Genomic DNA, 27,662 nt, shown 5'->3' on the forward strand with positions numbered 1-27,662 from the left:
AAGGGACAGAAGAGAGGCACAGAAACAAAACTTAAAGACTAGAAAGCACCAAAATAAACCAGAAACTAACTTGTGAGTTGTATTTTCATACCTTTTATGAGTTATAATGGACTTTTCTCAGCATCCTGCACTAGTGTTTGTGTTTTATATGAGCTTGTTTGGACTTTCAGCATGTCTAAAATACAGTGTTGTGAAACATGACGTTTAAAAGAAAGTCCTGTGTTTCCCACGGTCTCTGAATGCAGCAGCAGTGTTCCAGGTGTGTCCTGTGTGATGTCACACACATTTAAATAAGTCTTCACTGATGCTGCTGAAGCTGCTGAATGTCTTTATGTGAGCACTGATGTCCACCAGCAGAGGGCGCCCTCGCCCTGCTACAGGGATGCATTTAAGGCCGTCCACAAAGGTTTGTCGGACTGGGAGAAACGTGCTGAGAACCAAAGAGCTCCAGTAACAGACTCGTAGTGTCAGACTGAAGCTGATCAGACCATCACAGAGAGCCTGTGGGGGACCACTGACCTCTCAGCTTTGTGAAACACAGACGTTTTCTTCAAACACTCACAGAAGTCAGAGTCAGTTTAGTATTTTAATGTGTTTCAGTTACACTTTGGTCAGGTTCAGGCAGCAGAACTACTTTCTACATTCTTTGTTCCTGTCAGAGCGTCACGTGAGTCATTAAACATCAGTGATCAGTATCAAATATGGAACATGTACAGGAGACACGTCAGTCTGTAAGGACCTTCTGATGTCATCACTGTGTTTACTTTGTTTGTTGTCTTATGGTTGGGATTCAGAAATGTTCACTGCCATCACATGTGTGTGTGTGTGTGTGTCTTTAGTTTGTGGGGCGACGACTGTAACACTATGTCAGGTTAACTCACTGTGAGAGAAGAACAGTGACTGGAAAAATCTGAGCTCATATTGTGAATAGAAGAAGAGAGAGCTGTGCCAACTGGAGCTCAGAAACATTAAGATTCATTAAACATTATGAAGAGAAGTAAACCAGTTAAACTAACTTAAAAGTCTGAATGATTAAGTTAAGTGTTTGCTCGTAGGGGGTCATCGACCTCATGTTTGTCACTGTGGGAACTTTGTATCGACTAAATGCAACTTAAAGCTCGACGGTTGCCCAAATGTTTTAAAGAAGTTGATACATTCAAAAAGCTGTGACACTTGTTGCTCAACATTTTTAAATTTTTGTTTTCAAAGCTTCTTCTGGTACGAGACTGACACGCCAGTGGGAGGAGTCAGCAGACGACCTACTCTACCTGCTGAGCCACAGGTGGAGTCATCAGGGTGGAGTCGTTTCAGTAAGGACAGATCAATAGAAAGAATGAAGACGAGTTATTGATGAGCAGAATATAGACAGATGTTTGGTGGTTGGACTCCGATGGCCCGTCTCAGCAGAACTGAACCCAGCTGTGACGAGGATTAGAGCAGGACCCCAAAGAGAGAAAGTGATGTCACCACAGCAGAGTTCTGGTCTACAGGGAAAAGAACATGAGCGTTAAAGCTGATGCATGGCACAGGTAAGGCATAGCAAGCATGAGCACAGAGAAGGGTGAGAAACTGAAGAAGGGTCTGGAAGATCCTGACCAGGTCCAGAGGCCAGCCTGCTGGTCTGAGAAACAGACGCCCAAAGCATGAGTGTCAGGCAGCCCTGTGATGGCAGGACATGTTTGGTATTCAATCAGAAAGGAAAAGGGAGACAGTGAAAGGGCAGAGGGATGCAGGGGCCAGGAGAGAGTTTGATCCGTCTGATGATGACAGCAGAGAGTGAAAGTCCTTCAGCTTGGTTTAGGTTCAGGGCCACAGATGGTTGTCAGAGAGCTGACAGCTGAGATGGTTGAGGGAGATTTGGAAAGGAGATAAGGAGATAAGGAGATAAGGCCAGGAGAGAGGAAGCTGCTCTGAACTCGAGCCTGTGCTGGACTGTTTTTAAATCCCACTCCTGCTGTTTTTGTGTGTGACCCCGCCCACACCTGCAGATATACTGTATGATGAAATATGTTTCTATGCACTGAATGTGTTATTTCAGTAGAACAAGAAGAGAATCTGTCATGGCTACTGGACGGACTCACGCGCAGACAGTTCTTTCTTAGAGAACAAAAGGAGATTTATTTACAACAGGGATCACCTCAGTGCTATATATATGTACAGTGAGTTGGGAGGGGGGTCCAGGGCTCCAGGGAGAGAAGGGAGGGGGGGGGGGGGGGGGGGGGGGGAATCCACACACAGTCACTGCCACAGCTCCTCCACACACATGCACTCCTCTTCAGCCGTACTCGCTCCAAAACTCCACACACGCTGCCACACCCGGGCAGGTCCCGTGATTTGGTCCAGAAGAGGGATATCTACACACAGAAGTTAACGTTAGTTCCACAGCAAAATACATACAAGGGATTCTTTTGATAATGCCGAGAGCACGAACTCAGGAGGTTCAACGTTCCAGCAGTGAGCTGCTCTGTGCCACTGCCTTAAATAGCAGCTGGGGAAATCAGCCAGATCAACAGCAGGTGGACACAATCACACAGGTGCGTGGGCCAAGAGCGAGAGCCCGTAACGAGCTCCACCCAGGCAGAGAGGAGGAGGAGAGACAAAGAAAACAAAAACAAAAACGAACAACAACAACAAAACCTGTAGCCAGCGTGAGCCAACCAGAGAGACACGGGGACCGTGACAGAATCAATAAAATATCTTATATCTTTGCAGGTGGTCTCCTCACTACAGGAGCTCACTCTGCAGGTGGGGGGAGAGATATAGGAGAGGGGGAGAATGAACTCAACCTGGGTGTCTATTGTCTTGTGTAGTTTGGGAGATGATTGGATGATGGGGTGGGTGCAGTTTTCTCTGGGGTGGAGTCGGGTGGGCTGCCCCGGACTCTGTGGGGCTGGGCGGTGCTGCTGCTGCGGGCCCCGGTCCGGATGGGCCTGGGCCCCCTTGCCCTGGTGGGTTCCACAGCGTGGGGGTGCCTACTGGGGTCAGCGGGGGAGCTGGCCCCAGGGAGGGGCCGCTTGCCCCTCCCTTTCTTCCCTCCCCATCCTCAGCTGCCTCCCTATTCCCGCTCTACCACACCCACCCACACACGCAGGGCTTGGGGTGCAGGTATGTCACCAGGGTGCAGGGGAGGCACTCCCCCTCTGTCCCCTTCTGGCCGCCTGTGCCTCAATTTTATTCTGCAACCTAGACATCCACATTACTCACACTCTCACATAACACATACATATAGGGCCTTGGGGGTGGGCACGTTTTACAGCATCCAGAGGATGGTCGTTGTACTCCAACCCACCTCTGGCGCTGGTGCCCTACCCTCAATTTTAAATGCATTTAGACACTAAGGGTTTTCGGGAAGAGCCGTGCTGCTCTCTGAGAGGAAGCTAGTACCATGCTCTCCTGAGTTTTAAATGCACTTTAGAACAGCACACAGCAACACTACATATGAGCGGGCGTAGGGAGGTTTGAGGTCTTCACTCACCCCGGTTCTGTTAGCCGTCAGGGCTGGGGGGCTGGGAGGAGGTGCTGGCCGTCAGACTGGGGTCTGGGATGCGGGGCCTCCCTGCTACTGCAGATAAGGAGGTGGTCCGCTTGCCTCCACCCAGAGAGAAGGGTTACATCTCCTGGGTCTAGGTGCGGCTTGCCCCTCTGGGGGCGGGGGTACCTGGACCTGGGATATAGAGTATGTTTGGGGAGTGCGACTGTCTGTGCAGTGTCTATTTGTGTCTGTCTACACGTTGGGTGAGTGCCGAGTATTTGGTTGTGCATATGGGGGTGGGAATGCACGTCTGTGTCCATGTGCGCCTGTTCGTCTGTGTCTATGTCAGGTTGGGTCTTAGACTCAACCTTTCTGGGTACATCTCAGGCCCTCTAAAGTACGGAGGCCTATCTCCCCTCACCACACTCCCTGCCGGTGGCTGATGCCCTCAGACGTTGGTGTGTTGGTGGTCCTTGTCGTCTGGGGCTGGGCGCTCATGCATGTACCGGCTCACTCCTGGTGGCCGATTGGCGGGGCCGGGCGCCTGTGGCCCGGCTGGGCTCCTTCCGGGGGGTGGGATGCCCTCAGGCCTCTGGCCTCTGGGCCTGAAGCTCGGTCCTCTCTGGCACAGCTGGCTGCCGGCAGAGCCCGCGGGCACGCCACTGCAACCCCCTCTGGCCTCTGCTCCGTAGCTGCGGGGTGACCTCTCGTCTGGGGCTCTACTCAGCTCTTCCCAGGAGGGTGGCACGGTTCCCCCCCCCCCTTTGGTGGTCCTCCTCGGGTCCTTGTACTCTGGGGCCTCTGGATGTCTGGGGCCTGGATCTCCTCCATGCCTGCTTCATGCCCTGGTGGACGGGGCTATGGCTCCCCACACTCCCTAGCAGATCGTTACATGGAGAAACCTTTGGAATACAAGCATGCTGATCCACACAGGTATGCACACAGGTGTACACACGGGTGTTCACAGACGCGGACTACACCTTTCTTGGCTGCTGCCTCAAAGCACATTGTGCGCTGTCTATCTTGCGTGCTGCACAATATCGTTTATTATTTAGTATCTACTGTTATCTACTGCTAGCTAGTTTATTGTGATGGTGCTGTTCTTATTATGTTGCTCTTTGTTGTTTGCTTTCTCTTCTGTTTTTTTTTCTCCATACAGGTGATCCAGGTGTTTTGTTTGTTTGTTTGTTTGTTTTTTCCTTTCTTCCCCCCCTTCTCACCGTCTTTTCTCCCCTTTGGTTTTCTTTCTCTCCCTCTCTTTCTTTCATTCTTTCTCCCTGTCCTATCCCCCAGTCACGTCTGTCCCGTTTGTAGCAACCGAAAATAAAATAAATTCATAATTATAATAAAGGTCAATCAAATGGACCAATATGGCAAGGCCATGATGATCCACTTGGTAAAATAAATCCGCTTGGCATCTTTCTTGGCCTTAAGACAACAATTCTGATGGCTAAAGATCCAAACGGGACACAAAAAGAAAAAAAAAAAAAAAAAAAAAAGAATCAATAAAAACACAAAAGTCTCTGAGCTCTGGATCACAAATACACAGCAACAATAATCAGATGTGCAAATATCATATTATTGTGAACAAGAGCAGCTTAAAAACCAAAGAAAACCCTGAGACACATTTCAAAGAAACACATTCAAACTTGCTGAACATCACAGTGAACACGATGGCTCTCAGGACCCGCTGTCTATTTTTAGTTCCCGCCTACAGCTCTTGTAAGATTGGCGTTGGGTCCCAGTCCCAATGCAGGGCTCTACTCTGAACATCCAAAGTGTTTGTAGTGACCAACAGAGCCATCATAGTCTCTGCTGTTACGCAGCATCTGTATGTGGAGTTATCAGAAAGCAGCAAAAAGCAGAGCTTCAGTCAGACGTCTCCGTGCTTCAGTCTGTGGCTGGTGTCCTCACCAAGTGTTGTTCCTGCTGTTTGAGGTGGATGAAGCTCCTGAGATGGAGCTGTGAAGGAGCACAAACACCTTCAGACTGTTTCTCACATAAATGGAGCCAGAGTGCAGATGTGTTCCTGATGTTCACTCATTTGATGTTTGGAGGATCAGTGAGTTCAAGTCCACACTGAACCTCTTTAAACAAAGTCCCAGAGCAGCCATCCAAAGCTCACTTATTCTACTTTGTATTTTTTACTGACTTTTACTTGGATTTCATTTGGACTTTTTCTTTGGCTTCACTTCAGTTTCAGTGAGTTTCCTCAGAGGATTTCACTTCTTTCACTTTAGTTTGGATTCTTTCAAATGTTTCCTTTTGATTGGTTTCAGTCTCACTTTGAGTCTTTGTATTTGTTTTTATGTGGAGGGCAGATTGATGAAAATCCGTGCAGGGATTAGAATAAAAGAGAACTTTATGAAAGCAGTGACTCAGTCTTGTAGACGTCCAGAGTCTCAGTAAACATGAGCATCAAAGCATCATCAGCCGAGCTGGAATCACATTTTGACCAAACTAACAAACACTCAGACTCAGGAGATTTCCTCTACATTTGATTGGATTTCATTCAAATGTTTTCCACACTTTCAGTGCTCAGAGTTGAGTTGAAGGTAACCATGGTAACTGTGAGTCCTTTGCTTTGATCCTCATTTTTCTGATGACTTTGAGAACTTAGTGCTGGAAATGACTCACTGCTGCTGGACATCCAACACTCACTGAAGGTGGATCATGTGACCCTGTCATGTGGTACTGACTGATGTTCTCCAGTGTACTCCATTACTGACAGCAGATCCTAATGAAAAAGTCCTGATGTGTTCATTAAAGAGCTTCAAAGTGATTGATGGAAACAGTCCAACGCAAAGCAGGAGAGTGTGAAGCATCACAGTGGAACATCACAACAACAATCACACAAAGTTCAAAGTGTAGAAAAACACAAAGTCAACTATATGAAGCCAGAATCCAGTCAAACAGCTTCTGACTCAATATCATCCTCATTCATCACAAATTCATTTTGTCCATGAAAGAAAAAACATGTGAAGAGTTGAACTAAGAAAGGAGGTCCTGTTCAAACAGCACAAACACACGAAGACAAAGCTTTGTGTTTGTCACATTGAACACATGTGACACTTTCTCACAGCTGAGTGTGTTCCAGTAAAGTGTGAGCAGCACAAACACAATCAGAGTTTGTCTCTGTCAGCTTTCAGTGAGTCACATTTAGTGTGTGCAGCCAAACATGATGGCAGACTGCCACAGATCACTTCTGAGGAAAGAGGAGGCGTTCAGCTTCCTCATAGTTTCACACCTGCATGAAGCAGCCTCACCCTGACAGTTTCAAATCACTGTGTCAGCTGATCACTTCCTGCCCTGTGATTGGCTGAGCTTCAGGCCTTCTCTCAGTCAAACTGGAAACAGGGATTGAGACAGTGTGAGGGTTTGTGGAGTGCCACAGTGCTGTAATGAAAACTGTAGTGGAAGAAGTTCTTTCACACTCTTCATCCTGGAGCTGCTTTATGTCCATGATCTGCATGGAAACACATCTATGGAGAGGAAATCCAGCTGCTGAGGGTCACATCTGCATCATTGTAGCTACAGTGGATGTTTCAGTGTCAGGACTGAAGGTGGATCTTTGTGCGTGTCAGGGTGAGGCCGCAGCAGCTGCCTCCAACCGGAGCGCTCGGGCGTGAAACTATGAGGAAAGCCGACGTCCTCCTCTTTCCTCAGAAGTGATCTGTGGCCGGCCGGACTTCATTCCACAGATGTGTTTAACAAAGTGTGAAGCTGAACTCTGAGCTGTGACAGTGTGAGCAGTGTGAGAGTGTCAGTAGATGATCAGCAGAGGAAAGTGAAGCTGCTGTGAGCTGATGTCCTGAAGGGCTTTTAAAGAGTCTCTGAGTTTGACAGGAACATGAAGATGTTTGTGGTGTTTGTGATCCTCCTGCACGGTAAGTACACCTTCCTCTCTCTGCTCTCATCATCAGCTTTTCTTTCATCTCTCTCTCTTTAATGTGTTGAAGTGCAGCAGGAGGAGATTTCCATCAAACACTGGATTCTGATTCAGATCAAACTAACAATCCAAAGCAGCAACTTTCAAATCACTGGATTCTTCTTGGTGGCTTTCAGATGAGCTCACGTTACAATCAGCTGCTGTGTGTGTTGTTGTGTAGCTGAAGCTCTGACTCACATTTCATATGTGACCAAAGGAAACTTGGTGCTTTGTGACACACTTTAGATTCTCTGCTGCTGCTTTGAACTCTTCAAACTAAAGAGCCAAACGGATGATTGACTGTGCAGCTCTGATATGGCACCAAATGTCCCTGTTATCAGCTGCTGGATGGACGTTATCAGAGCTTTTTAGTCCCACACGGATCACCAGGAGCTCCTCCTCTGTCTGCAAACAGGCTCAGCAGCTCTGATCATTCATTGGAGTCAGCACAGAGTGTGGAGACATCTAGTGGTCGTGGAGAGAAGTGAGTGTAACATGTGTGTGTTGTGTTAATCAGCATGAGTAGTTAGGGGGACGTGCCTCCCTGTGCCTGATGGGAGTCCTTGTAATTACCCAGCATGCTGTGCTGTGTGTTTCATTTCTAACACTGGTTTTACTGAAGAGCTTTCTGAGCTTCTTTCATTGATTCTGACCAACATACGTGTTTGCTGTGGATCCACATCTGCTCTTACTGCTAATGTCATGAAGCTGTTTGAGTGGTGAGCAGTCAAAGCAGCAGGTCCTAACAGGGACATAGCAGGATATTCCTGCCTCTAAATGAGCTGTAACTGCACATATGAGCACAGCTGGTCTGCATGTAGTAAACACAAAGAGTCTGTGTGAGCTGAATTTACACCAGTCTGTTTGTGTTCCTGTTATTTTGGCTCTTTGACAAACTCAAATGTGTTTAAGCTTAAATGAAAGTGCATTTATAAAAATGCAGTGAAATCACAGTACTGCTGCTTTTCCTTTGGTGGACACCAAACATTTTTATCTGCAGGTGAAACTCTGCAGTGATCTGAGCGTGTGCTGTTCTCTGGCATCTCTCTGAGTAATGTTGAAATGCTTGATGTTCTTGTATGTGGTCACGAGGATCTAATCTTCCATCCCTGCTTCTGTTTCCTGCTCACAAACCTGCATCCATCTCAGCGTCTAAACTCAAAGTCAGCAGCAGCTTCTTAGCTGACTCTGCCCTCATAGCCCTGATCTCGGGGACTCTTAGATCATTTCAATATGTACATGGAAATCTGTCCTTGATGACATCGCCCCTTTGAAGGTGGAACATCAGAAATATAATGCCCTCCATGGCTCAGTGATCACAGCAGAGATATAGAAACACAAAGCAGAAGAGCTGATGGGAACTGGGAGAAAGATGAACAACCCCAGGGTTTTATTCCAGGTGATAAAGCCTCTTGAGTAGTAATATACCTATGGCTTTTTTTGCCCCCCCCCACCCCTCTCCCCCACCCTCGCGGGCATTTCCCCCCCTCCCCTATCCCCCTCCGCGTCCATGTGCGTGTGTACGTGCGCGAGAACGGACTTTTTGCACGTGCATGTGGGTCCTGGGGTCATATGAGTTTACATGTGTTTAATAGCGTGTTATTTAATGAAACTATTATGTGTTTTAATTAAACTCTTTTTAAAGGATTGTATAGGTCTCAGAGCTCTGTTATTTAGACATAGATGATTTAATTTAACTACTTTAGGGGTATTTTAACTAGTTAGGAGCCTTTTGCCTTTCTTCAGTGCTATTTAGGAGCAAACAGAGGGCCGCGGATAACAGGTATCCCTTTAGAAATGAACTGTGATACTTCTAAAAATCGTGTATTCCCACACAGCATATAATTTAGCTAGTTTAGGAAGATCAAATAACAGGTATCCCTTTAGAAATAAACTGTGATACTTCTAAAAGCAGTGTATTCCCACACAGCATTTAATTTAGATAGTTTAGGAAGATTTCACTTTTCTAATAGTTTCACAGGCTAATAGTTTTTAAATAGAGCACCACAAACAACATGTATCCCTTTAGAAATAAACGGTGATACTTCTAAAAGTACATATTCACACTAGCGCTGTATCAACCCCAATGCGGCTTTAATGCAACTAGTCTTATAATTATCTACTAGTCTGCAACAGTTAGACTCGATGATCACACATAGATGATTTAACTATTTTAGGGGCATTTCACTTTTCTAATAGTTTCACAGGCCAATAGTTTTAAATAGAGCACCACAAACAACATGTATTCTTTTAGAAATAAACTGTGATACTTCTAAAAAAAACACATATTCACACCTAGTCACACTCTGTAACAGTTAGACAGAGGGGGTTGCAGTTAGCCCCCATCAGTCAGTGAGTTCTGTTATTTAGACATAGATGATTTAATTTAACTACTTTAGGAGTATTTTAACTAGTTAGGAGCCTTTTGCATTTTCTTCAGTGCTATTTAGGAGCAAACAGAGGGCCGCAAATAACAGGTATCCCTTTAGAAATAAACAGTGATACTTCTAAAAGCAGTGTATTCCCACACAGCATTTAATTTAGCTAGTTTAGGAAGATTTCACTTTTCTAATAGTTTCACAGGCCAATAGTTTTTAAATAGAGCACCACAAACAACATGTATCCCTTTAGAAATAAACTGTGATACTTCTAAAAGTACATATTCACACTAGCGCTGTATCAACCCCAATGCGGCTTTAATGCAACTAGTCTTATAATTATCTACTAGTCTGCAACAGTTAGACTCGATGATAACACATAGATGATTTAACTATTTTAGGGGCATTTCACTTTTCTAAAAGTTTCACAGGCCAATAGTTTTAAATAGAGCACCAAAAAACAACATGTATTCTTTTAGAAATAAAGTGTGATACTTCTAAAAAACACATATTCACACATAGTCACACACTGTAACAGTTAGACAGAGGGGGTGCAGTTAGGCTCCCAACAGTCTGTAAAAAAGGTATGACCCAACAAAGAAGCTCCCTTATCAAGAGTATCCCATCCCAAAGGTGTTTCTTCACAAACAGTTAATTCCCAACACTCCGTAACAGTTAGCCAGAGGTGGTTTATGCGCCCAACAGTCTGCAAAAGAAGTCATGAAGCAAACAAAAGAGGCACCCTTATCAAGAGTATCCCAGCACCCATCCCAACTGTAGTTCCATACGTTCCACATTTTTAATTACAAACAAACAGTTAATTCCATTATCTTATCTTATCATGTCAGAGGCCAACAACAGAAACCATGTCCAACAGAGTCTCCAAAGGCTTTCCACCTTTCTTCCTTACATTGTGCTCTTTTATCTCTACATCTCAGAGGTCAACTGAAAGTAGCCCCACCTATATAAAAACACCCCATCAGACACACAGTATTTTCCTCAGCACTTCACAACTGCCGCAAGGTATATCGTTTTAACTTTTTATTTTTTCACCTGAATGTGCGTTGGAGCCGACTTTGCTACCCGCACAGAGCGTTTCTGACAGTCGGGCGCTGCTTATACAATACAGAAAAGCAACAATACAGAGTGTTTCTCTGCTCCAAGAAATCCGAGGGCCTTTCACAAGGTAAGCACGTCTGTTATACCCAGGGCATAAATGTCTGTATGTTGGTGCTGATTATTCAAACCCTGTTTAAAATGTGACACATATGTTGTCTGAAAACAATTCCTCTAAATTTGCAAAGTTACTGATTTAAAAAATATATATTTTCGAATTTTTAGTTGCATGTCAAACATATGATAGACTCTTGAGCATATTTATATAGCTAAATTCACAATGGTATAACCGTGCTAAATAAAAGAGGCCCAAGCACCAAAGCACTCTAATCCACTCCACTAAACTGTATGTTGATAAGTACATGAAGTGTACCTCTACCTCTACAGCTGAAAATAGTTTGTATCAGCACTCTGAGGGTCTGCTGAATTGTTTTTAATACGGCACTTTTTGACGAACAGCAGATGATGAAATCCTCTTTATTGTAGAAACTGTCCCTAAGCTATTGTTGCTCATACTTACTGAGGTCCCTAGCTACTTCCTTACTATGTCAGTAAACTTTTTGAAAAGGAAGCTGTTGTAGATTTAAAGAAACATCTTAATTGAAGCAAAGGCAAAAAAAAACTGGAATGAATTTTATGTGACCGTTCATATTAAAGCCAACAACAAGTGAAAATCCAAAAACGGCTCCAATCCTTTGTATTAATGATCTCCCCCCTCTCTCTCTCTCTCTCTCTCTCTGTGTGTGAGTGTGTGTGTGTGTGTGTGTGTGTGTGTGTGTGTGTGTGTGTGTGTGAGTGCCCTCACAGAAGGAAGGTCACAGCAGGAGCTTTTCTCAAACGCATTACCAATCAGTTTTTTACAAGAAGTGTAGCTCACACAATGGTATAAATGTATTCTTTGCGATACTTTATAAATATGAAACTAAAGATTTTGAGTTCGTGCACATTGTGAAGCAAGAATCTAAATATTTGTGTCACAATGATTTCTATAAAAGCATGTTGTTTATGGGGATAATGCAACAAATCTTTTGCGCGTCCTATTAATGATCAATGATAATTGAAGAGGAACCCTGGCTCAGGACATTTTCATGACCAGTGACAGCGCAGACAACTACTAATGAGAGAACCTGTTTTATCATCATAAAGACTGTGATATGAAGCATCGTTAAAGTGTCACTTCAGTAATGTTGACTCATGTTTTTAATAACGACTTTAAAACACTAAACTCTAATTTCTGTGGTTTATTTTAAGTTTACAGAATATAACATGTGGTAAGACGACGAGTTTTACTTCTCACTGTCCGTGTTATGTGTATCTATTTATCATGTATGCTACTTTGCTCTGTGGACTGTAAAATGTTTCATTGTGTTCATGAAATAAACCAGACTTTCACTGTCTGCATCTTTTACTGTTTTTCTGCTTTTGTTCACTCCAAGTTTGACAAAACCTACAGATATCCAGAATTAACTCACTAACAATGTGGAGCAGTCACAGTGTATTTAGCTGCTTTTTCCCTGAACACAACCAACTGAGAGAAACGCCTGTAGTCCTCACTTTGGTCATTTGAACGCTGAAGGAGATTTGTTCCATAGACACCTTATACTAGTGTTTCCTGCACTACTATGTTCTATTTAAATCCAGATTCCTTTTATAGTTTGCAGTGAAATTTGTTAAACCGTTGCTTAATGGGGCAGAAGTACAAGTCACTCTTTACTAACACATTTGTAGATGAGTTTATTGCTGAACAACACAGCTAGCAGTCTCACACACTCTTTAGGTTTTTCAAGTTATGTGTGTAAGGGTTTAGTCTATCAAACCTTACCCTTTTCTCCCCAGTATCACAAGAGTATGACTTCCAAAGTACGGCTCAGTAAACAACCAATGATTCTAAAGCCAGAACAGAAAGATACAGTTGGAAGATGAATGATTGCGTTTTTATGATACGTAGTAAAACGACCCCCTCTTCTTCTTCTCTGTGTTGTTGTTGTTGTTCGTGTGTGTGTGTGTGTGTGTGTGTGTGTGTGTGCCTTAGAAGTCAAATAATACATTAGCCATACTTAAAAAAAACATGTGAATTTCATTTAGAACTGAGATTCTAAGTTGTAAGCAGAAATCGTATGCACAGCCAGAAACATGTTTCCCCACTTTCACAATGCTGAGGTGACAAATCCACAACCCCCAACAAATGGTTTATTACACGCGGGTGTGAAGGGCAAGCTTTACTTACACAGCCTCACACACAGTAGATTTTTAAAGTTTTTGGGTACAGTGGTTTAGCCACAGATGCAACATCCACTATTGATAAAGATCACTCCACCTGTTTATTTCTTAAGAAATTAAGTATCTTTATTAAGCTCTTATTTATAAATGTCTACACAATAATAGACTTCAAATGTAGGGTTCGTGGCTGGATCTTCAGAGACTAAAGATTGCTCAGTATCCCTGGTACCAAGTACCAAATATGTACCAAGTTCTGTCACTCTGATGGTTGATTGAGCAGAAGGGCTGGAAGATGCCATTTTCATGGAGAATTTCAAGCCCAACAGATGGGAATTACTGTTCTTTTCCAAAGTTGCAGCTGCTAGAGACACAGTGGCCAACTCTACGGTTTTTGAAAATTGCTGCCACTCCTACCCGCACCCTTTAAGATCAACCCACTTCCAGATCACGCCCCCTTCTGTTATTTTAAAAAGAAGACCGCCGTCTCATTCCTTCAAACCTTTTTTTTTTTTAGCTCAAAAACAGAGAGAAGTATGGCCTCTACAGCCCTGCGCCACCCTGCGGAAGAGGGGGAAAGTTCTGCGGACGAGGGTACAATATTGTCTAACTGTTACAGAGTGTGACTATGTGTGAATATGTGTTTTTTAGAAGTATCACACTTTATTTCTAAAAGAATACATGTTGTTTGTGGTGCTCTATTTAAAACTATTGGCCTGTGAAACTTTTGGAAAAGTGAAATGCCCCTAAAGTAGTTAAATCATCTATGTGTAATCATCGAGTCTAACTGTTGCAGACTAGTAGATAATTATAAGACTAGTTGCATTAAAGCCGCATTGGGGTTGATACAGCGCTAGTGTGAGTATGTACTTTTAGAAGTATCACAGTTTATTTCTAAAGGGATACATGTAGTTTGCGGTGCTCTATTTAAAAACTATTGGCCTGTGAAACTATTAGAAAAGTGAAATCTTCCTAAACTAGCTAAATTAAATGCTGTGTGGGAATACACTGCTTTTAGAAGTATCACTGTTTATTTCTAAAGGGATACCTGTTATGTGCGGCCCTCTGTTTGCTCCTAAATAGCACTGAAGAAAATGCAAAAGGCTCCTAACTAGTTAAAATACTCCTAAAGTAGTTAAATTAAATCATCTATGTCTAAATAACAGAACTCACTGACTGATGGGGGCTAACTGCAACCCCCTCTGTCTAACTGTTACAGAGTGTGGGAATTAACTGTTTGTGAAGAAACACCTTTGGGATGGGATGCTCTTGATAAGGGAGCTTCTTTGTTGGGTCATACCTTTTTTACAGACTGTTGGGAGCCTAACTGCACCCCCTCTGTCTAACTGTTACAGAGTGTGACTATGTGTGAATATGTGTTTTTTAGAAGTATCACAGTTTATTTCTAAAAGAATACATGTTGTTTGTGGTGCTCTATTTAAAACTATTGGCCTGTGAAACTATTAGAAAAGTGAAATGCCCCTAAAATAGTTAAATCATCTATGTGTAATCATCGAGTCTAACTGTTGCAGCCTAGTAGATAATTATAAGACTAGTTGCATTAAAGCCACATTGGGGTTGATACAGCGCTAGTGTGAATATGTACTTTTAGAAGTATCACCGTTTATTTCTAAAGGGATACATGTTGTTTGTGGTGCTCTATTTAAAAACTATTAGCCTGTGAAACTATTAGAAAAGTGAAATCTTCCTAAACTATCTAAATTAAATGCTGTGTGGCAATACACTGCTTTTAGAAGTATCACAGTTTATTTCTAAAGTGATACCTGTTATTTGATCTTCCTAAACTAGCTAAATTAAATGCTGTGTGGGAATACACGATTTTTAGAAGTATCACAGTTTATTTCTAAAGGGATACCTGTTATCCGCGGCCCTCTGTTTGCTCCTAAATAGCACTGAAGAAAGGCAAAAGGCTCCTAACTAGTTAAAATACTCCTAAAGTAGTTAAATTAAATCATCTATGTCTAAATAACAGAACTCTGAGACCTATACAATCCTTTAAAAAGAGTTTAATTAAAACACATAATGGTTTCATTAAATAACACGCTATTAAACACATGTAAACTCATATGACCCCAGGACCCACATGCAAAAAGTCCGTTCTCGCGCACGTACACACGCACATGGACGCGGAGGGGGATAGGGGAGGGGGGAAAATGCCCGCGGGGGTGGGGGAGAGGGGTTGGGGTGGGGGTGGGGGGGGCAAAAAAAGCCATAGGTATATTACTACTCTCCTGGATCCTCATGTCTGAGTTAATCTTAGACAAACTTCACACCTCCTGTTTTTATCTCAAACTTTGAAAACTCTGCTGCTTCTCAGTTAATCCCACATATAAACAACAGAAATATTTCTAGAAGTCTCTCTCAGGTTTGTTCCCTACAGCACAGAAACAGCTCTGATCTGTGCTGATTCTGATCTTATGTTGATCTAATGTTAAATGCTGGATGTGACACTGGGAGTTTTCCCAGTGTGGCCTCTAATTTTCTGATTCTAAATTCAGACAAAGGGTATGTCCTTCAATGCACATATTAAACAAATATGTAGGACTGCTTTCTTCCATGTCCCAATTGCCAGTCTTGGTAGCCGGGGATCAGTCCACCTTGGCCTCCATTCCTGGCCGCCGCTTGGCACACACTGCACCCGACCCCTACGGCGCCCATCCTCCTGCAGGCCCACCACCTGCAGGAGGATGGGCCCATGTCCCCTTTTCAGTCTGGTGGCCAGGTCCCATGGACTAAGGCCCGGCCACCCTTGGGCACCCTTGGGCACCCTCCCAGGGCCTGGCTCTGACCCTCTCCTGCGCAGGGTAAACTGTTCCCTTGGTGACTTTAGCATAAGGGTCTTCTGAATCGCTCTTTGTCTGGTCCCTCACCCAGGACCAATTTGTATGGGAGACCCTACCAGGGGACAAAAGCCCCCGGACAACATAGCCCCTGGGATCCCTGGGACACACAAACCCCTCCACCACAATAAGGTAGCGATTCGCAGAGGGCTGCCCGTTGTCACCAATTCTCTTCATAACTTTTATGGACAGGATTTCTAGGCGCAGCCAAGTGGCGGAGGGCTTTCACATAGATGGCCTCAGAATCTCATCTCAGCTTTTTTGTGGATGATGTAGTTCTGTTGGCTTCATCGAGTGATGGCCTCCAGCTTGCACTGCAACGGTTCACAGCCGAGTGTGAAGCAGTGGGAATGAGGATCAGCACCTCCAAATCTGAGGCCATGGTTCTCAGCCGGAAAAGGGTGGAGTGCCCACTCCGGGTCGGGGATGAGTTCCTGCGCCAAGTGGAGGAGTTTAAGTATCTCGGGGTCTTGTTCGCAAGTGATGGGAGAAGGGAGCCGGAGATTGACAGATGGATTGGTGCTGTAGCCGCAGTGATGCGGACGCTGTACCGGTCCGTCGTGGTGAAGGGAGAGCTGACCGTAAAAGTGAAGCTCTCGATTTACCGGTCGATCTACATCCCTACCCTCACCTATGGTCACAAGCTGTGGGTAGTGTCCGAAAGAACGAGATCGCGGATACAAGCGGTGGAAATTAGCTTCCTCAGAAGGGTGGCTGGCCTAGAGATAGGGTGAGAAGTTCAGCCATCTGGGAGGGGTTCAGAGTAGAGCCGCTGCTCCTCCACATCAAAAGGAGCCAGTTGCCAGGAGACAGCACCCTTTTCTTGGTGCTGTCGTCATGGTGTAAGGCCAATAACCTCATCCTCAACATTTCAAAAACCAAAGAACTCATAATAGACTTCAGAAGGAAAAAGGCAGAGATCCAACCACTATTCATTAATGGGGACTGTGTAGAAAGGGTGGCAAGCTTCCGCTTCCTGGGAGTCAACATGGAGGAGAACCTTTCCTGGAGTGTGAACACCTCCGAGCTGCTGAAAAAGGCCCAACAGAGACTTCCTGAGAATTCTCAGGAGGAATAACATCACACAGAGACTGCTGGTGTCCTTCTACAGAGCCACCATTGACAGTGTTCTGACCTATTGCATATGCATCTGGTACACTAGCTGCACAGTGGCTCAGATGAAAGCACTCCAATGGCTCATTAACACCGCCCAAAAGATCACTGGCTGCCCTCTCCCCACACTAGAAGATCTACACAACACCCGCTGTCTTAAAAAACCCCAAAACATCATAAAAGAAACCTCACATCCTGGCCACTCCCTGTTTGAACTGTTGCCCTCAAGCAGACGGTACAGAGCAATCAGTGTAAGGACTAATAGACTCAAACACAGCTTTTATCCAACCGCAATAACACATCTGAATACTGCTACAAAAAAAATGTCCATCACGCCACTCTTGTATTAATCTATACGCTGACTGAAGCATGTATGTGGGAATGTATGTGAATGTTTGCTGATACTTCTTATTAGTACTTGAAGTATTCTATTTATTTTATTTATTTAATTTTATTGTTTTATTTATATTTTGATATTGTTAGGGATGATTTTGGGACCATTGTTAGGGACCATTTTTAATTTCGTTGTACCTGTGACAATGACAATGGCAATAAAGATTCTGATTCTGATTCTTGAGGTGGTTCGGGAATCTGACAAGGATGCCTCAATTCAATTCAATTTTATTTATATAGCGCCAAATCACAACAAAAGTCGCCTCAAGGCGCTTCATAGATACAGAGAAAAACCCAACAATCATATGACCCCCTATGAGCAAGCACTTTGGCGACAGTGGGAAGGAAAAACTCCCTTTTAACAGGAAGAAACCTCCGGCAGAACCAGGCTCAGGGAGGGGCGGCCATCTGCTGTGACCGGTTGGGGTGAGAGAAGGAAGACAGGATAAAAGACATGCTGTGGAAGAGAGACAGAGGTTAATAACAGATATGATTCAATGCAGAGAGGTCTATTAATACATAGTGAGTGAGAAAGGTGACTGGAAAGGAAAAACTCAATGCATCTTGGGAATCCCCCGGCAGCCTACGTCTATTGCAGCATAACTAAGGGAGGATTCAGGGTCACCTGGTCCAGCCCTAACTATATGCTTTAGCAAAAAGGAAAGTTTTAAGCCTAATCTTAAAAGTAGAGATAGTTTCTGTCTCCCGAATCCAAACTGGAAGCTGGTTCCACAGAAGAGGGGCCTGAAAACTGAAGGCTCTGCCTCCCATTCTACTTTTAAATACTCTAGGAACAACAAGTAGGCCTGCAGAGCGAGAGCGAAGTGCTCTAATAGGGTGATATGGTACTACAAGGTCATTAAGATAAGATGGGGCCTGATTATTTAAGACCTTGTATGTGAGGAGCAGGATTTTGAATTCAATTCTGGATTTAACAGGAAGCCAATGAAGGGAAAACAGGAATAAAACAGGAGAAATATGCTCTCTCTTTCTAGTCCCTGTCAGTACTCTTGCTGCAGCATTTTGGATTAGCTGAAGGCTTTTCAGTGAGTTTTTTGGACATCCTGATAATAATGAATTACAGTAGTCCAGCCTGGAAGTAATAAATGCATGAACTAGTTTTTCAGCGTCACTCTGAGACAGGATATTTCTAATTTTAGAGATGTTGCACAAATGGAAGAAAGCAGTCTTACATATTTGTTTAATATGTGCGTTGAAGGACATGTCCTGGTCAAAAATGACTCCAAGGTTCCTCACAGCGTTACTGGAGGCCAAGGTAATGCCATCCAGAGTATGAATCTGGTTAGATACCATATTTCTAAGATTTTCAGGGCCGAGTACAATAACCTCAGTTTTATCTGAATTAAGAAGCAGAAAGTTAGCGGCCATCCAGGTCTTTATGTCTTTAAGACATTCCTGCAGTTTAACTAATTGGTGTGTGTTATCTGGCTTCATGGACAGATAGAGCTGGGTGTCATCTGCATAGCAGTGAAAATGTATGCTATGTCTTCTAATGATGCTGCCTAAGGGAAGCATGTATAATGTAAACAGAATTGGTCCTAGCACTGAACCCTGTGGAACTCCATAATTAACCTCAGTGTGTGAAGAGGACTCTCCATTTACATGCACAAATTGGAGTCTATTAGATAGATATGATACAAACCACTGCAGTGCAGTACCTGTAATACCTACAGCATGTTCTAATCGCTCTAATAGGATATTATGGTCGACAGTATCGAACGCTGCACTGAGGTCTAGCAGGACAAGCACAGAGATGAGTCCACTGTCAGAGGCCATAAGAAGATCATTTGTAACCTTCACTAAAGCTGTTTCTGTGCTGTGATGAGCTCTGAAACCTGACTGAAACTCTTCAAATAAACCATTCCTCTGCAGATGATCTGTTAGCTGTTTGACAACTACTCTTTCAAGGATTTTTGATATGAAAGGAAGGTTGGAGATTGGCCTATAATTAGCTAAGACTGCTGGGTCTAGAGATGGCTTTTTGAGTAAAGGTTTAACCACAGCCAGCTTGAAGGCCTGTGGTACATAGCCGACCATTAGAGATAGGTTGATCATATTTAAGATCGAAGAATTAATCAATGGCAGGACTTCTTTGAGCAGTTTTGTAGGAATGGGGTCTAAAAGACACGTTGATGGTTTGGAGGAAGTAATTATTGAAGTTAACTCAGAAAGATCAATTGGAGAAAAAGAGTCTAACTTAACATCAATGGTACTAAGAGTAGCTGTAGATAATATTACATCTGTGGGATGATTACTGGTAATTTTTTCTCTAATGATAAAAATTTTATTTGTGAAGAAGTTCATGAAGTCATTACTAGTTAACGTTAAAGGGATGGTTGGCTCAACAGAGCTCTGACTCTTTGTCAGCCTGGCTACAGTGCTGAAGAGAAACCTGGGGTTGTTCTTATTTTCTTCAATCAGTGATGAATAGTAAGATGTTCTGGCTTTGCGGAGGGCTTTCTTATAAAGCAGCAAACTATTTCTCCAGGCTAAATGATGAATCTCTAAATTTGTGACACGCCATTTCCTCTCCAGATTACGAGTCATCTGCTTTAGGGTACGTGTTTGAGAATTATACCACGGAGTCAGGTACTTCTGATTAGAGACCTTAGTTTTCACTGGAGCTACAGTATCCAGAGTCGTACGTAGTGAGAAGGTGAAATTATTAACAAGATAATCAACCTCTGTTGGGGTAGCGTTCAGATAGCTGCTCTGCTCTGTGTTGGTACAGGGCATTGAAGATGATAACAGTGGGTGGATTATATTCTTAAACTTAGTTACAGCGCTTTCAGAAAGACATCTACTTTGATAAAATCTACTCTCCACCGCTGTGTAATCAATTATTGTAAATGTAAATGTTATCAGGAAATGATCAGACAGGAGAGGGTTTTCAGGAAACACTGTTAAATGTTCAGTTTCTATGCCATATGTTAAAACAAGATCTAGAGTGTGATTAAAGTGGTGGGTGGGTTCTTTTACATTTTGAGAGAAGCCAATTGAGTCTAATAACAGACTAAATGCCATGTTGAGGCTGTCATTTTTAGCATCTACATGGATGTTAAAATCACCCACAATAATTATTTTATTTGAGCTCAGAACTAAATTAGATATAAAGTCTGAGAAATCAGACAGAAACTCTGTGTAAGGCCCAGGTGGACGATAGATGATAACAAGTAAGACTGGTTTCTGAGTTTCACAGCTGGGGTGGACAATGTTAAGCATCAGGCTTTCAAATGAATTAAAAGTCTGTCTTGGTCTTTCATTAATTAATAGGCTGGTGTGAAAAATTGCTGCCACACCGCCCCCTCGGCCTGTGCTTCGAGGTTTCTGGTAGTTAGAATGACTCGGGGGTGTTGATTCATTTAAACTAACATAATCATCCTGCTGCAACCAGGTTTCTGTAAGGCAGAGTAAATCAATTTGTTGATCAATTATTAAGTCATGTACTAACAGAGACTTGGAGGAGAGAGACCTAATATTTAATAATCCACATTTCACTGTTTTACTCTTTGGTTCAGATGTGGATACTGTATTGTTCTTTCTTTTTGATTGTTTATGTTTAAGTTGTTTGTTGCTGGTTTTTAGTTTGTTTTTTGTCTTTTTGGGAGCTGACACAGTCTCTATGGAGATGGGTTTTTGGGGGGGTAGCAGGAGGAGAGAAGCTGCAGAGAGGCGTGTAAGACTGCAACTCTGCTTCCTGGTCCCAACTCTGGATAGTCATATTTTGGGGGGTTTAATAAATTTGTCCATATTTCTAGAAATGAGAGCTGCTCCATCCAAAGTGGGATGGATGCCGTCTCTCCTAACAAGACCAGGTTTCCTCCAGAAGGTTTGCCAATTATCTATGAAGCCCACATCGTTTCTGGGACACCACTCAGACAGCCAGCAATTTAAGGAGAACATGCGGCTAAACATGTCACTCCTGGTCTGATTGGGCGCCTCCTGGGTGAGGTGTTCCTGGCGTGTCCCACCGCAAGGAGGCCCAGGGCAAACCCAGGACACGCTGGAGAGATTACATCTCAGCTGGCCTGGGAACGCCTTGGTGTTCCCCCGGGCAAGTTAGAGGAGGTGGCTGGGGAGAGGGAGGTCTGGGCTTCTCTGCTTAGGCTGCTGCCCCCGCGACCCGGTCTCGGATAACGGAAGAAGATAGATGCTTTCTTCCATTTGCGCAATATCTCTTGAATTAGAAATATCCTGTCTCAGAGCGATACTGAAAAACTAGTTCATGCATTTATTACTTTTAGGCTGGACTACTGTAATTCATTATTATCAGGATGTCCTAAAAACTCCCTGAAAAGCTTTCAGTTAATCCAAAATGCTGCAGCAAGAGTCCTGACAGGGACTAGAACATATTGAATTTAAAAGGCAGTAATTTAGAAGTAAATCAAAAGAACTACGATTGAATAAGTCATAATTCAGATGATCCTTATAAACGACTGCTATTTGCTTACTACAGCCTGGGCACGTCTGGGTATTGAAGAACTTTTAATTTGGTGGGCAAAATTCAGAGGGGTCAAAAGGACAGACATTCTGTACTTAAGTAGAAGTACAGATACTAGTGTTAAAAAATGCTCAAGTAAAAGTTAAATACTGAAGCAACTTCTTTACTCGAGTAAAAGTGAAACAGTATCAGCTCTCAAATGTACTCAAAGTAAAAGTAGCTCCCTGAAGGATGTTTCTATATTTTTTTTTTCAAAGATAACTGAACCTAAAGTTCTATTAATGTTATAATTAAATAATATTGGTATATGGGAATACAAACTTTATTTTACTCTAAATTTTAATTCTAATTAAGGTACTCGGCTTTCATCAGATAAGTTAAACATGAGCAGAGAAAATAAAGAAAAAGAAAATAGATCTCTATTTTCTGTTGCTACATTGTAGAGGTTGACTTCGCCCTGAAACAGGAAATGTACAGTCAGGTGTTAAAGTGGATTCAGCAGGTGGGGAAACCTAAAATTGGTTGTAATCGCTCAGTGTGGGGATGTCAGAATGTATTTTTGAGGCCAAATACCTCATAATTTGATTTTTCTTGAATATCACAGGTTGGTGGAAACACTTTGTGTGTTTGCTGTTTGCTAAGCTGATAGAAATGCTGCAATTGAAATTACCTGACACTTACATGAGCAGGATTTCCTTTCATTTATTTCTGTTAAAAATTAAATGGGTTTGATTTTTGAAGGCTCGCAGTGATGAAATAATAACTCCCCTCAAATGCATTTAAGCAAAAGTAACAATGTAATTGTTATGGGGGACCGTGGTTCAGGGGGTTGGGAAGCTCATCTTGTAACCAGAGGGGCCGATGGCGCGATATGGCAGCCTCGCTTCTGTCAATCTGCCCCAGGGCAGCTGTGGCTACAACTGTAGCTGCCTCCATCAGTGTGTGAATGTGAGAGTGAATGAATAGTGGAATTGTAAAGCGCTTTGAGGGTCTCACAAAGTGCTATATAAATGCAATCCATTATTATTATGTCTGTTTTGAAAATGTAAGGAGTAGAAAGCACACACATGGGGGGGACAGACTCAAGTGCAGACAGAGAATCCCAGTTAAACAGTTCTTTATTTACAACGCCAGGTGCTCAATACACAAGTGGGGGAAAGGCCAGGTTTCCAGGGATCCACGGGGAGGTTAGGGAAAACGGGATCTTCACACTTGCACATGCCATGCCAAACTGCAAACACTCACGCTCAGGGTTCCGAGATTCAGTATTACAAGACGGGTCCAGGGATTCTATGTACAGAGACGAGAAGTCACTCCAAGAAGATGCACGAAGGCACACAGAAGTTTGCAGAGTCCAGCGACGAGTAATTCAGAGCCACTGCCTTATGAAGTGGCCAGCAAACAGAGTGATGAACCACAGGTAAGTAATTATCTGCAGGTGCATGGACCAAAGGCAGGAGCCCATGATGAGCTCCACCCAGACAGAGTGATGCGAGCGAGAGAGAGATAAAAGTAATCTTCCAGGTCGTCACAGACTAAATGTTCAGATTTAATAAATAAATGCATTAAATTTGAACGTCTGACTATAAAACTGGTCTCTGTGTCCTGCTGATAAATGTGGACTCTGAGACAAACACACAGCATGCAGTTAATTTGTGTTTCTGTTTGTTTGTTCTTATAGTTTCCCAGCATGCCCTGGCTGTGGTTGTGGAGGTGAATGAGGGGGAAAGATCTGTCCTGCTGCCCTGTCTGCACTCAGGTTACATACCTGAAGAGCCCACAGTGATGTGGACTCGCTCTGATCTTCATCCCAAGTCTGTCCATGTACGACAAGAAGGAAGAGATGATCTTACAGGACAAAACCAGCGTTACAGAGGGCGCACATCAATGAGGTCTGAGGCTCTGGACACTTCAGACTTCAGCCTCACTCTGAGAAAACCAACAAAGACTGACAGTGGCAGCTACACCTGTTCCATCAGTGATGGGAGAGGAAAATGGAGACTGGGAGATATACAGCTGCACGTCAAAGGTCAGTAATAAACTCAAACACCTGCTGTAATTACAGGTCAAAAGTACAGTAGACAAAGGTCAGAGGTCAAACTGAAGGGAACATTTCTTAAATTGTTGTGACTCACCTGAAGAAACCAGGAGCAACATGTAGCTCACAGCTAACCTGTGAAAAACAGTGGAAACATCAAAATGATCAATACTATAATTTTTCTTTATTTACCAATAATGGACTGGTTGTAAGTCAGTAGTACTGCAGGACTAAAGTGGTTTTTTTCACGTGTCTCCAACCAAGATTATTCAGATTATCTATCCATGGAGGAAAAACAAAGATATGAGCAGGAGCTACAAAATGTGTGGAATAGTGATCATGTTCTGCAGCTTTATTTAAATCCCTGACAATGGCTACGTCTCTCCCAGAGCTCCAGTTTGGTGACATCTACGTGTATCTTGTAGAGAATCGCTTATCATACACCTCTGCCAGGATGAAAGCTTTTAGAGTAAAGACAGCACTGACAGCCAGGGTCACTGTGTAATGTCTGAATATAAAGTCTTTGTTATGCTGTGTGGTGACACTCAAAGCGAACCCAATGAGAATCAATAATGAGTCAAAATGACAAGTGACTGTCATGGCTGCGGCAGCAGATGTGAGGGAGGTTTATTGCAAATAACAAAACACAAGGCGAGGATGGCAAAATAGAACTAAAGACTACCTGAACTGGGAGAAACTAAGACTAAACAGAAAACCTAAACAGGAATGGATGGAGAGCAAAGGTAACATGAAGGTGGTGATGAGCAGGGAGAAAATATGGCAGTTACACTGAGAGTAACGCAGACAGTTTTCACGGAGACGTTCACAGACAGGCCAGTAATGAGCACACGAGTTCACACAACATAAATACATACAGAGGGACAAATCACACACAGGTGGGAGACCTGATGAACCATATGAGACAGGAGAAACACTAACATCAGGAACCAACAGAGGGAGCACCAACCCAGAATCCCAGAACTAGAAAATCTCAAAAAACAAATCATCCCACAGCTAGAACACAAGATCGATAATAATAATAATAATAATAATAATAATAATACATCAGGACCATGACAATTATACCGATAATGAAATCAAAATCACTAAATTGTTATTATTTCCCATCTTTAGTTACGATTAAAACAAAAAGTGCGAGAGAACATTATTATATATTATTACTGTTACAGAACAGTCAGAGGTCAGGACTGGAGATACTCAGCTGTGCTTCAGTTACCATCAGTCTCACTGCTGCTGCTTCTACAGCTGATGTTGTGGTTTATTTTCCTCTCAGACCAGCAGGTGAAGGTGAAGGTGGAGGAAGGCTCAGAGTCAGTCATCCTGCCCTGCAAAACAAAATCTGACCTGCCTGAGGACACCAGAGTGGAGTGGACTCGCTCTGAGCAAGAACTCATGGTGGTCCATGTGTATTCAAACAGGAGTGATCACCTTAAGAACCAGGACGACCTTTACTGTGGTCGCACAAAGATGAACAAAGACCTGCTGAGAACTGGAGACCTCAGTCTGACCCTGAAATACCCCACAGAGAGAGACAGTGGAGGATACATCTGCACCATCTCCAGGGACAAAGACATCCTGAGACAGAAAGTAGTGCTGAAGGTCAAAGGTCAGATATGTAGATAAATGTCAGAGGTCAATGCTGTGGATAAAGTTAAAAGGTAACATTATTGGGGGTTTTTAATGTTTCTCCACAGAACGGTTTCCATCCTGGGCCACAGCTCTCCTGGTTCTCCTGGTTCTTCTTGTGATTTCTGGAGGTCTTCTATATTATTTCCGGCACTATTTCATGTCAGGTGAGTGTCTCCTACTACACTACCCATAATGCCGATGGTTAGCAGGTGTCCTCTGGTGGCTCCTTGACTGTGGCTCACACAAACTTGTTCCAGAAGCTGAAAGAGTTGAGAGTTACAAACAGCTGATACAGAGAGCTGAAGAGAAACTTCCAGGTTTGTTCCAGAAGTCAGAAAACCTCCTTCAGACTCAGTCATTGATCAGTGAAACAGCTCCACAACATGACTTTACTAAACAGTGTGTGTGCTTCACTGCATTGATCTGACACAGAGGCTGCATGTGGACAAGCTGTTCTTCTTCTGTGGTGGTAAACAGCAGCTGACATGGAAACATGTGCTGACAGTAAATGTTGCAGCAGCTTCAGTAAATGTTCCTCCTTTTGTGTCAGTCATTGATCAGTCACCATGTTTCTGAGGTTTTTAGTATTTAGTACAGTAACTTGAAGTTAATCTGAATTTAGGCAAAAAAAATAATAATTATATTGTCTAAGAGAAGCATATATAATATATATAGTGTACCAGTCCCAGCACAGAAGTCTGTAGATTCCAACAACAACATTTGTAAGTGAGGAAGACTTCTCATTTGCATGAATAAATTAGAATCTATCAAACAGAAAAAGGCCAGGTCCTCAGGAGGATGCTGCCCATGAATTTGGACATGACTACAGTCAGTGTTGGGAAGGGTACTTTTAAAATGTATTCCACTACAGATTACAGAATACATGCCCCAAAATGTATTTTGTAACGTATTCTGTTACGTTACTCAATGAGAGTAACGTATTCTGAATACTTTGGATTACTTAATATATTATCATGCTTTTTACAAATACATAAATGTACTGTTTCTGTGTGATCTATTACTATTACCGAAGGTTACTCGCCATACCAATACCAACTAGATTTTTAAACCTTAATATAAATGAGTAACAGTAGGTGGACATTAGGTAAGTCTGCACTTTTTGCAGCGATCTCGTATAGAAAACTATTCCGCGCGTATATAAAACAGGTCCGAGGCTCCAAACTGTAGTAAAGGGACCTCTGGCTAATACGTCGGGCTCATAGCTGAAAACTAGCTTTACTTCGTTGTCTGGGTCAACTTTGCTAGCGAGAGACAGAGAGAGGTGTTGAAAGGCTGCTCCAACAGAACTTATTGTTTCGGAGAAAAACACAAACACAGTGTACAGTTGAGTCTTAATAGCTTACTTACAACTGGGCTCGTCAGGCACTCTTCTTGGCTGCAGTGGTTATTATTATATTTACATGCTTCCATCTCCTGTTTCTGCTCGGTGACAGCTCGTACTTTTCCACTCTCCTTTTTCTCCCTCCCTCGTGCTCACAGACACATAACGTGTATGGCAGTCCATTCTCCCTGCAGCACGGACTACACTGCCCATGAAGCTACATTCTTTAGGGCTATGCCTGTAACAATCTGCCTATTGCCTTCATATTAAAATAAGTTTTGAATAATAATTTTTACAAATATTTCTTCACGTCATTATGCAGGCCGCAAGAAGGGGTGACATGGGCCGCAAGATTGAGACACAGGTATTAGAGCCTCTTAATGCGTGTTTTGTTTGGGTTTCCACCGGCGTGGAATTACCAAAAATAGAGAGACCATAGCCTAACATATGAAACAGGAAAAGACCGCCATGTAATCCATTTATTTCAACAAAGTAACTGTTTTAAGAATACCACCTTTTTAAACGGTAACTGTAACGGAAAACAGTTACTCATATTTTTTTATTTAAATCCATAACACCGTTACATTACATTACATTACACATTACTCACACTCTCATAACACAAACATATAGGATCTTGGGGGTGGGCACGCTACACGGACTCCAAATTACCATCAGGGTGTACACCTCAC

General features: G+C 43.1%; 1 protein-coding gene across 3 annotated transcripts in view; it reads left to right on the forward strand.

Annotated features, from left to right (window-relative positions):
* The first annotated feature begins 6,810 nt into the window (after window positions 1–6,810).
* Window positions 6,811–27,662, forward strand: part of LOC146389575 (uncharacterized) — a 90,029-nt gene continuing 69,177 nt past the window's right edge. For all 3 annotated transcript variants that reach the window (XR_014797380.1, XR_014797378.1, XM_084910389.1), the window contains exons 1-4: window positions 6,811–7,359; window positions 23,622–23,969; window positions 25,273–25,605; window positions 25,694–25,792. Coding sequence is in view for 1 of the 3 variants with exons in the window: in XM_084910389.1 (XP_084766515.1) it covers window positions 7,323–7,359; window positions 23,622–23,969; window positions 25,273–25,605; window positions 25,694–25,792 (817 nt within the window). In the remaining 2 variants the exon portion in view is untranslated. The remainder of the gene's footprint in view (window positions 7,360–23,621; window positions 23,970–25,272; window positions 25,606–25,693; window positions 25,793–27,662) is intronic.

The sequence above is a fragment of the Perissodus microlepis genome, chromosome 3 (genome assembly GCF_051167445.1).
Source record: "Perissodus microlepis isolate ML-2025 ecotype Zambia chromosome 3, ASM5116744v1, whole genome shotgun sequence".
Taxonomy (NCBI): Eukaryota; Metazoa; Chordata; class Actinopteri; order Cichliformes; family Cichlidae; genus Perissodus; species Perissodus microlepis.